This window comes from Odontomachus brunneus, unplaced genomic scaffold (assembly GCF_010583005.1).
Source record: "Odontomachus brunneus isolate Ranch 3 - 2012 unplaced genomic scaffold, Obru_v1 Obru_scaffold_039, whole genome shotgun sequence".
Classification (NCBI taxonomy): domain Eukaryota; kingdom Metazoa; phylum Arthropoda; class Insecta; order Hymenoptera; family Formicidae; genus Odontomachus; species Odontomachus brunneus.
The window spans coordinates 636,996-649,307 of NW_022639489.1; the positions used below are offsets into that span (position 1 = coordinate 636,996).

Below are 12,312 nucleotides of genomic sequence, written 5' to 3' on the forward strand. Positions count from 1 at the left end.
ACACGCTTCCGAAATGTTGAAGAAGTGCGAGAATGGGTGGACGAATGGATTGCTTCGAAACAAACATCGTTTTATCGAGATGGTATCGCCCAGTTGCCAGAAAGATGGCAAAAAGTTGTAGAAAGTGATGGAAAATACTTTCATTGAAATAATTTAAATAAATATTTTACAATAAATGCTTTTTCTCAGTATTTTTTGGGCGGAAACTAAGTTAAGGTCCTAATATATCATCGAATTATTATTATTATGATATAAACAACAGTAAAGTGACAATTTTCCGCTCGTAGGATTGAGATACATTTTTTCAGAGACCGTTTCCAAACGTTAAATTTAATTAATATCCCCAAGGCGTATTTTCAGTCATATTTGTGACCAGATGCCTCTCACATAACAAGCTCGCGGCAGTGAACTTTTCGCTGGAATGTATGTATGTTGCGCAAAAACAATAATATGCATAAATGCGTTGATATTACGAGGAATAAAAGTATTTAGTGGGGAAAACGAACTGAAACGAACTGAAACGATGTATCAAAGCGCATTATACACCGCTTTAACCGCTTAACAGCTTTAACATTTTCGATTGTGACTAGTGGGAAAAATGTTAAAGCTATTATACCGGGCGGTATATATTACAAACATATTGTGAAATATTTTATACTTGATATTATGTTTCGATAAAGGACGATACAGTGGAAATAAAAAGTCTGGAAAATCCACGAGAAAGCAGAATCAATGTGTAACCGCATGTAAACTCAAATAGAAAGTATATTATAGGTATGCTTATCGCGATATATAATTATCTCAATCAATTTATCAATAAGTGGTTAATATTATTGGTTGGTTAATATCGAGCGATGGATTTATCAGATCATGTCAATGTTTACAATCGAGTATATAATTGCAAGATATTAATTAGTATTCTGTTGATCAGGTGCTCTGTAATTGATACGATCAGAAGTGCACTAGATTACATGTAAATTAACATGTAACGATCCAGATTAGATATATAGATGTTAGATGATTAGATATAGAGATGTTGATGCGTTATTAATTACCAGTCCGTTCAAAGTTTTTGTATAATATGTATAAAGCATTAGATGTAGTGGACACCAGTATGGTACATTTTTCAGAATCTCGAAGTTACAACTTCTCGGGCAACTAATTGTTGTGATTGACTATATAAATATAACAGACTATCATATATTTGCAGGGAACTTCATTTTAACTAATAACACGTCATTTGAGTTTCGTTTCTCACGATAGAGGATATTAATATCATTTCGAGACGCTACTTGGAAGTTCTTAACTCAGCTTTTTCCATTTTTAATTGTAATATTATTCCGGTTTTAACGAGACTCAAGAAAAAGTACTCATGTTCTCTAAAAGGAATATTTTACCGATCTCGTTTTTATTGTTTCTCTCACGATAAATATATAAGCGAAACATATGGCCAACATACTTCTTGGGCCAATTAAATACACATAAGATCAATAAATCACTAATTAATATCTTGCAATTATACACTCAATTGTAAACATTGACTTTCACGACGTATCTGATAAGTTCATCGCTCCATGTTAATTAATCATAATATTAACTATTTATTGATAAATTTATTGAGATATTAGACATTATTATTTCTTATTATTTAGTATTCCTAATTATATTATCAATTATATGTTTGCTACGCAAGTACATCGGCAATAGTATTCTCCATTTTGACCCTCAACTTCATAGTGTCTAAATTGTCTTGCAACTCACCGCATCTTGAGTTGCAAGATCTAGACGAGAGTAGAATCGTGAACAGGCTGGGTAACTTGTAGATTATTTGCGCCGGCGCAAGATCAAAGAGGACGGCGGTATTCTTGGCGCGAACAACGCGGTATTTCGCGAATGTAGGCGCGATTGTGTGTGCGGGAGTCGTGAGTAATGGCGTGACGCTTTATAATTCTCGGAAGTTCGGGCTTAATCAAGTACTTATTACAATTACCCACGGCATGCACAACCCAGAAACTTTCAGTCCACTCGGGCTGCAGCCTCTGATGTTGTAAAGCGGGTTTCGCGTCTAATCTCGTTTGAATGTACGGCACGCTGAGTTTCCATATTCATCTAACTTCGACTTTGACTTTAGCGTGAGTTATACAGCCCGTTCAATGTTTCGTTAGATAAGATTTATTCGTGGATTTGCGCGCTTTGTTAAGCGCCTCGATACACCTTGCCGTGCCTGAGACAACAATTCCCTCGATGATTTTTAGCTGCCATATGCGCGCTCGCGCGATGCTTATATGTACACACGTCAACATGTTGTGCAATTGCGCAAGAGAAGCTAGTCCGCCTTTTCTTGTGAGTTTGGGAACGTGTCCGTCTTATCTAATGGAAGTATCTGTTTTTCGATTAGAAGATTCTCCCGTTGAACAGTACAGATACGAACAGATACGTTCCTAAATTCAGAAAAACGCGGATAATCTTTCTGTACGCGACTAAGGAAAAAAAGACGATTGATCTAATTAAAATTATAGTTACTTGGGACCTCGATCTTACTATTTTGGCTAGTAATATATATATATATATAAAGTTATTATTACTAACATTATAGAATTAAAGAAAGAATGACTTTCTTGACTATAATTTATAGTAATTATTTTTCTATGTGACTACAGTTACAAATGCTGTACAAAAATGTACGTACTATACATATTTTTGAATTGAACACGCATTAATTTGTCTGTCGAACGTCCTATTTTTATGACTTATCGGATCCGTTGAAGGAGCGTGAAAAAAATGCGATATTTGCGTGCAGAATTATGACGTATTTCTCGAGATCGGCGTAAAAGTGTCGTATTTTGTCTCAGGTGGCTCCAGTCTCGCTAGTGTAGTAGCTGGGAGCAAGCCGACAAAACCCTGGGACAAGCCCCACTTCGACGATATTGCACCGCGAAATGTCACTGCCATCGTCGGCCAGACGGCGGAGCTGAATTGTCATGTCAAGCATTCAGGCGAGCGTAGGGTGAGTAATATTTTCCTGCTACATCTACCACGTAACCATTGTTTTTCCCGTGCACGTCGGATGGGAGATCCAAGGAAATTTCCGTCGGAAATGCATCGGTTCTCCTCGATTTCCCGGCGCTTTTCCGTTATTTCGCCGGTAACGAAGGGGTATTAGTCTCATTATGCCGTTACTCGTCTACCGAAAGTATCATGATATGACAAATAACGACATGATAAAGGATAAATAAAGATGAACGAGGGATAGATAAATGAGGGTAATTATAGATGAATGTATAGAATATATTTCGTATAGAATCGAGCGGAATCGCGCGATTATACTCCATAGTTTTGAGGCGAAGGGATTGAACTTTATATTTTGATCGATAAAGCAGGTAACTGTCGAACGTACACGGCGCAATACCTCATGCGGTATTACTTCGCACCTCGGCACGTCGAACCGTCGTGCCGTGTTTAAAGTTAATCTCGAGAACTAATCACGTTGATTAATGTTGCGAGATTGCTGGTTTGAAAAACGATAGAACATAATTTCCGCAGTTCCGTAGTTCCCGTGCAACGTTCAGTTGTCGTGTTACTCTGAAATACCTGAAACAGAGATCCCAGATTATGGTATGTGGCACGGCTCTATATACCAGCATAAATTGTAGAACTGCACGCTATGGAAAAATATCGATAAAAAAAATACGTTTAAGAGTCTTTCTAACGAAATACGGCTCTCCACGCCAAAACGGCGTTACAGATAGGAATAAGCGATATCATATCGTGATTTGTTTTTTTTCTTTTTTTTTAACAAATCACGTTATATATGATACTTTTTTCCTCTAAAATACAACTAAATACAAGCTTTTTCAATTTTTACAGAAATCTCTGACGCAAATAGTACATTGCACCTTATATATTGAAAATTTGATTAACTTGTGTAATGTTGTATGAAAATACTGTGGTGAAAATTATCAATGCTTTTTTCTCTTTTAAAACTGGGCTATATCGAAATTTTTAAATAACACCTCCTTCGTAAGCATACAATTTTTGTAGGCATTACTCTTGCGTATTGTTCAAAATAGTGGAGATATTCCAGATGGCAATAGTTAATAGCGTCTCACACTCTATATAACAATTTCGATCGTAATTCTGTATGGTTTGAGACTACGAGAGTTCTGTTTGCGATTTTTGCTACAATATTCATGTGTGTGTATTTACTGTAATCGAGCGCTAATCGACAAACGAATCGAGTGCCTCGTAGTTGAGAACGTGTTTACTCTCTCGCGAACAACATAATGAAAAGTACAAACACTTCGATTTATCATCCTTGTGACTTATATCTAGGCGACGACAAATATTTGTCTCGCCGTTATTAATACCGCAATTAATATCGCGTAATTGCAAAGTCACAGTGCAATTGCGTGCACGCGCGTGGGCGGAGCAGAGCGGAAACTTCGCGCACGTCGTGGAAATCCCTTTTAGAAGAACATTTATCGTTAGAATGCAAATGGAGTGCGGAACTCTCAAAGTCTCGACAAGTGAACAATAACCCTGTCTCGAGAGGTCCGCTTGTAACTGCAAACAGTCGGAGGGAGGAACTCGGGCGATTCAAGGCGCGGCAGAACGGCTCGGCGTTTTCACGGACTCTGCGTGCGGAATGGCAGCGCGATAAAAACGCGCGCGGACATTCCTGCCGCGCTGTATTTACAATGGCCGACAAGAAAAGCAGCGAGGAGCTCGCCGAGTCTGATTAAATGCAAATCCCGCCGTTATTACGGTGCCCGTAGGAAACACCACTGTCCTTTAACGTCGCTATCCAATTAACAGCCGTAAGATTATCTCATTTCAAATTAAACAATCGCATTCTCTCGCTCTCTCTCTCTCTCTCTCTCTCTCTCTCTCTCTCTCTTTCTCTCCCACTTCTCGGCAGAAAATAGCGTGAAACCACACATTTTAAACTCGAAACAAAAGTCCATGATTACGATCGACACCTTTTTTATATTTCGCCGACGATAAGATTCTAATACTGGAAGCACCTTCACGGCCGTCCGTAAAAGAATATTTATCGCGCCGTTAAACCTTATCGATCCTCGACACGAATTGTTTCGGGTATTATCTTCGACAAGCATTAACGGGTCGTTAAACTTTAACGAGCTAGTACCGAAGGCATGGCGCGGGAAGTCAAATGTTCAATCCTCGCTTCGCGGGAGATCCAACTTTAGGACACTTGTAATGGAATACCATCATTTAACTTAGTTGTTTGTTCGAGATTATGTTTATTGCGATGTTATTAATAGCCAATGCACACACCGCGCGTACCGCATACCATTCACATGCAAACGTGCTCCAAATGTGTGTACTACGTGTTCAGATTTTCTGCTGAAAATTGAAGAGAAAGAGAGAGAGAGAGAGAGAGAGAGGTAAAAAAATTTCGAAATTAAAAATTTTTATATCTAAGAATGCATTGCGCGCGTGTAATCCTTGTGAAAAAATTTACTGTAAACCAGAAATACTGCTAACATTTCCATTTTCCGTATGAAAACGTGAGGTATAAATATATACAGTGCATAATTAATAAATATATACAGTGTGATAATTCAATGAATAACAAATGACATGAAGAGTTTTTATCAATCAAGGAGGATTGATGAAAGATTGCACGCAATCGTTAATTAATTTTATTTCATCGTTAACTCAACAATTTGCGTGTTGTTTGCAAAATGATAAGGGACTTTTCTCTTCAGATTTATCAAATCTACAAATATACGACGGCAAGCTTCGTATTTGCCGGACACCTTGCATGTGCGATACAAGTTAAATAACAATATATTTTTACTTTGACATCACAGTTTTATTACCTCGTAGTTTTAAAACATGTACTGTGAAAATATATGACGTTCCAATTTTTAGTAAGGATCGTTAAAAGATAATGGCACAGAAATCTCAATTTTGTATACATGTGCTTTAAGTAGTTCAAATGATGTAAAAATGACGTATTAATGATATTGCACGACGTATTAATGATATATTATTGTATTAAATAATTGTATTCATTAATGCGTTATTAAAGCGTCATTTTACGTTATCATATTTATTAGATCTACACATCAAAGTGGAATAGCATTTGATCCAGACTCTGAATCAAAGTCAAATTGTTCGTGATCATTTTAAGATTGATCCGTAATTTTTCCACAATTTTCTCATTATTTTCACGATATGGGCGATATATGCTTAATTTTGCCACGTGATTTTTTAAATCTCTTTCTTTAAGATCTCGCACAAAGATTCATGCTCAGTCTGTGAGGCCGATGTTTAATTAGTGGGATATATCAAGAGTTTGCTTTTAAACCTTGATTTCTAATTAGAGTGCTCGCGCACAATAATGTTTGTGGCCTCGAAAAAGCATCGATTTCATATCCAAGAGACCGATATGTGAGTCATGAAAAATTAAACATTTCTTCTCTTGTCTGTTATTTTATCCGATGTCTACTTTCTTTTTCGACAAATACAATTCTTGAAATTGATCGAGCCGTGTCGATTAGATTAATCGAAACGGCAATCTCGAGCAGTTTGCGCAGCTTAGCAAAGAGCGCTTCTTTCCCCGTAACTGTCTGCAAATACAAACGAGCTGCTCACAGTCCGTTGTTGTTTGTTCCTGTGTATTCCTGGCGTCGGACCGTTTGCGCATTCGTTTACATTGTCTCAACCATGTTGCCTGTTCTGCGAAAGGGAACGCGTGTCCCTGGGTTCATTAACACTTCGCGCTTTGCGATAATGAAGTGTCTTGATGGAATAATTCTCTTATCGTGTAAATGGCGTCTGCGCGCACTCGTCCGGTCGCGACAATTTGTCGTTCTTCTTTCGCGCTCGCGCGACGTTCGGCTTTTATCGCAAGCTCGCAAGCTCGCAAGCCTGCAAGAACGTGCGGCACGCCGCGCGTTCCAAGCGGACGATCACACGATTAATAAAATCGCGCTCTCATTTCTCAGCTGATTTACGTCAATTATAATACCTGACTTCTGCTGAGCCGCGCAGCTTCCGGAATATTGCGCATTGGGTATTAAACCGATCTATTTATACGTAAATATTCGCATAATTATGGCTGTTTATCCGGATTAGCAGCGACAGTATCAATATGCACATTAAATTCATTAAAATTGCACAATAAACAATCGAGGTTTAATGTTTACCTCGCACTGCATATTCGCGTATTATTGCGTCATAGGATGCATAACACACAAATGAACGCGCCTACTCTACGAATGGGCGTGTTGCGCGTCGATTATATTATTCGTTCAAATTTGATCGCGCGCGCGATCGTCCGCGAATTTCAGGCGTTCGAGCAGTATTGTTCACTTCGCTCGACAAAACAGCGTCGACGCTTTGAACGAAGCATCACCGACTCTCATCGATCCACATAATTCAAAGAGGTTCTCTTCTCTCGTCATTTTAATAATAAAATCGTTCAAAATGACCGAAGAAATTATTTTTTATGACAATTTGGTGAGATAATATGTATGTAAAGATCATAATATGTGGTCGTTTTTTATTTTAAAAGTAAACGAAATAAAAGATGCAAAACACCTGTTTGATGTTGACACCAATCGGGAGGGAAGAAATTTGAATATAAAATGTGCTCCTTGTTGTTATATCTGTTATATGACCAGCTTCATTTAATTTCCATTGGAAATCCATAAATGCTGTATTACAATGAATAATACATGTAGAAATAACATGATGAAGTTATTCCTGAACCGGTGTTAATTTATTATGTACGCGTCGTTGCCATGTTTCCATTCACATATTGTCAATTTCACGAATATTCTTCAAAATCTCTCAAAAGATCTAAATTCTCTTTATCATGCGGTAAACTTATGTTATACTTTATTAAAATATACTTAACTATTTATTTCATTATCATGACAGTTTTTTAAACAATTGTCTTGTGTACGAATATGTTAAATTACGACAAATTTGTTGTGTTACAAAGGTTCTACGCGTTAGAATACGTAACAGCTTCTTTTCCAAATAAATTTTTTTTAAATTTACTATATATTTTAAGTAACACGGAAATAAACTGAGTAAAGTTTATCTTGCTAAGGAACATAGTAATTTCGTTAAAAACATAGTAAATTTTTTTTAGTCCTTAAAATATAAGTAGCACGTATGAAATGAAAGGATAAGATCATTATAGAATGTCGATCTGTTCCTCAGTTATAAAATTTCATAATAATGTTCACTATAATATTCTCTCCGTGTACGTATGTTTGCGCAAGATAAATTTATAATTAAACATCTCAGAAACGATATGGCAAAGATTATTGAATTTATGTGACGCATTGTTAATTCGATTAATTTTCTTATCATGCACATATTACAGGCTTTCATTTAGTGAAATTCTAGAACCTCCTTAATCCGAAAAGAGAATGACAAGATAAGACATGAGTGTACCTTAAGCTTAATAACATTAAACCTCGATTGTTTATTGTGCAATTTTAATGAATTTAATGTGCATATTGATACTGTCGCTTCATTTTGCTTAATGACATTAAACAACGCTGATAGATATATGACTACAAGTCTTAAGTAGCTTTCAGTTGAGTTTTCGTCTTGGTTCTCAAGAAGTCGTTACTCTTCTTTCATCTCGTAGATTGTCGCAGGTCGCAGATAAGTGGCAGCAGTTTCGGCTTATATTGATATATTCGTAACCGTAAAACTTCAACATTCATATAAATTTATTGTGATTATTTAGCCATTATATTTTTTGTAATTGTTACTTTTGTTTAGTCAAACTTTCTTTTTTGTCACCTTTATTTCAAAAGAGAAGAAAGTTCAAAATGTGATCATTTAACTATTGTAGTTTTGTGATTATTACTAATTTAGCATTGCAATTTTTGTGATAATCACTAATCAACTTTTGTTTAGTCAAACCTTCACTTTTTCACCTTTTTTTAACAGAAGAGGAGAAGATTCAAAAGATTGGAGATTCAAGTTTGCAGGCCTGGGAATTGTAATGTTTTGCTCACGATGATTACAAAGTTGTTCTTTAATCAATAAAATTGATATTCTGATTAATTTAAATAATTTGGATGCAGCGAAAATTTAAAGTTTTAATCTTGAAGGCAGGAACTGACGGAATGTTGAAAAAAAGTTATGGAGTATGATCCACCTTGTATAGTTAACATCCCGGAGATCGAGCCTTGTCATTACCAGGTTAATCTTTGCAGTTTCGACAACAGTACTCTCAACAATACTTCACAATGGATCTGCGCCCGAAGAAGATACGAGAAGGCTCTGAAAGCGCGATACAGATCTCACCGGAACGAGATTCTTATCCCCGACGAGCCTTGCACATAACGAGCGCGATCAATTGTCCTGGATACGCGCAACAGCTGGCAACCTCGATAGGACAGTACAAAACATCGTTATCAATCAAGGAATTTTATTATTTTGCAACGGGCCGGTTGTCCTCTATCTTCAACGCGTCACTAGGCATCTTTTACAATAGTAATAAGAGAGGCGGTCGTTAAACCACTCGTCTTCAGTCGCTCTCGAAATTCCCGAGATTGCGCGCGTCGAGTTGTGTGTCCATCCGCGTGTCCGTGTGTTTGTTCATCCGCTTAGAGCATTTGCGCATACAGGGCGTCCCAGAGTTCCGTTGGAAATGCGAAACAAACTTTCCTGAGAGAAAAAACGTCGGGGACAGTCTCGAAGTTATAAGCAATGAAAAATGCCGCGGCAAATGAATGGATTTTTTGAAAACGAGCTTTTGAAGCAACATAACTGCAGTGGAACTTTGTTCTCCGTTTAACTTCAAACGGATCTTAATAAGACTTGCTAAAAGTCCTTAGTTATGAAGATATTTGATGTTAAACGTCGCGTTTGCGCGCGCGCGCGCGCGCTGAAAAGCATAATTTTATTAACTATTTGCTCCTCCTCAGGAAGAGGCACCAAAACTTTGCGATATTTATTCCCACGTCTCTTAAGTAAATTGCCCGCCTTTTGCAACTTTCTCCGTGATTCAAGATCAAAAATATCAAACACAAAGACATGGAGAAAATATTTCTTCCGGCGATGTAGTGCAGCTGCGTTATATTCTTATTGATTGACTCATTTCGCGCGCGTGCAATATCTCCCCCGTATCTTTCAAGCTTCCAAGGAAGATGTATGACTTCGGAAGTTGTAGCGCGAAACACCCGGTATACGTACGGACGTGTGTCTAACGATCGTCTTGGTTGCGCAAGGGCTGCCTTTAATTGGCAGACGGAAGGGCCTGGAACAGCGGAAGAAGCAAGTGCAGGTTAGAGCGGGGATTGCGAGGGTGGCTGCCCCCGACTGCGCGTCCTCAGTGCTGGCAAATGAACCGATCAAGCATACCCGGCCAAGTGGTTGCAGAGAGTATCGGGTCGGACCGCCCGCCACTACACGTCTATGATATACTTGTCGCGCGTAGCACACACGTAAACGGCACAAATGTCTCGCAGTAGATACGCCCGTATGTACATGGGCGTCGGTTAGATCGACGGACGGCTGGCGAAGATCAAAGGACAAATGTCGCGAGGGCAATCGCCAAATTTAATAAACCGCCGGACGCGACGTTAAAAGACCGTCCTTAGGTCAGTCCTTGTGTATTACGGTCAATTCTGACAATCGCGTTCTTACGTGTATTTCAACTAACTCGAAAATCTGGACGTTTAAGGGGACTGGAGGGTCTGATTGCCTGAAAATCGTGTTTGTTTTTTCATCATTTTTTATGACAAACTGAATGAATATGCGAAAGTTATTTTGACGTGTATTTATACAATATATAAAGAGAAGAAAAATGTAATTTTGATGATCAAATACTCAATATAAGTGTATGATACATGCAATTAAAATATATTTGGTTCTTCTTTTCAAGGTCGTCATTTTACAGTAATATCTTGACTCTCGGTGGTTCAATTAAGCTGAATTTTAAGGTAGAAAATTTCCGTAAGTTTATCGTTATCATGTGAACCACTATAATAGAAATTGAGTAAAAGTTAACAAAATTTCAAATATCTTAATGGAATATTGTTAAAAATTTTCAGTTTTTTTATAGTAAAAAAATTAAATATTTTCTCAAGTTTGTCAGTGATTCACACGATAACGATAAGCTTACGGAAATTTTCTATTTAAAATTCAGTTTAATTGAACTATCGAGAGTCAAAATATTACTGCAAAATGACGATCTTGAAAATAAAAACGAAATATATTTTAACTGCATGTACCATATACATTTATATTGAGTATTATCATCAAAATTATATTTTTCTTCTCTTTATATGTTGTATAAATATACGTCAAAATAACACTTTCGCATATTCATTCAGTTTGTCATAAAAAATTGTGAAAGAACAAGGGATTTTCAGACAATCTGACCCTCCAGTCCCCTTAAGTAGATGTTTCAGCGTTTGATCGAATAAAAGACGAATCTATAATATGCACGCGATGCGAAAGTTAATCGAACTAGCAACGTGTCGCAGAAATTTCGACGATCGTTTCCGAGATATTTAATTACAAATTTATATTGTACGCAAGCATATGATGAAAAGAATTTTATAGACAAAATTATCATAGAATTTTGCAGCCGAGGAATAAGTCGAGAGAGACATTCTACAGCAATTGATTATGCTGTCATTTTGTACATGGGAAAAAGGAATGGTTGTGTCAACCAGAAAAATAGTAAAATATAGCATAGCTTTTTTTTAGCTTCAAGAATCAGTTAATCTTTTAGTTGCGCTGATTCGTTGATCTCTTGGGTTGTCGTTTTAGACATGTGACCTGAATATTTTACTAGAATCTAAATTTTGAAAGTCCTGTGCTGAAGGATTAAAAATCCCGAACAGCATGCAAGCTAGAAGCGGAAGAGGAAAGTCGAGAGTAACAACTCCTTGACAACTCCGAGCGAGAGATTGGACGATCGATATAATAAATATATTTATTAGCGACATCAAACGCACGAAATGATATATTGCGAATTCAACGTATCTCTTGCGTTTAATTAACAACGCGGCCGGAAAGAAATGCTGGCAGGAGCACGTCGCATTTCTCAAGCGCAGCGAGGCTTGTAGGCGGACCGCGGCTGGCTTGATTGTAAAATGGATCGGAAGTGATCCGTTTAATCGGGCCCTTCCCATCGCATGTACCATCTGAAATAGTTGGAATGGCTTAGGCTTAATCGTGTATCCGCGCGCCGCCAAAGCGATACGATACCGCCGAAGGAATTCCCGATACACGCCACAAGGGCTAGCATTTGATTGCGTAAATCGGCTTTGCATTTTCACTAGACATAATTGATCGCAG

General features: G+C 37.6%; 1 protein-coding gene across 2 annotated transcripts in view; it reads left to right on the plus strand.

Moving 5' to 3' along the window:
- The window catches only part of LOC116844153 (basement membrane-specific heparan sulfate proteoglycan core protein-like), a 280,015-nt gene that overhangs the window by 116,723 nt on the left and 150,980 nt on the right, over window positions 1–12,312 (plus strand). For both annotated transcript variants that reach the window (XM_032815346.1, XM_032815347.1), the window contains exon 3: window positions 2,853–3,007. In XM_032815346.1, coding sequence (XP_032671237.1) covers window positions 2,853–3,007 — 155 coding nt within the window. The remainder of the gene's footprint in view (window positions 1–2,852; window positions 3,008–12,312) is intronic.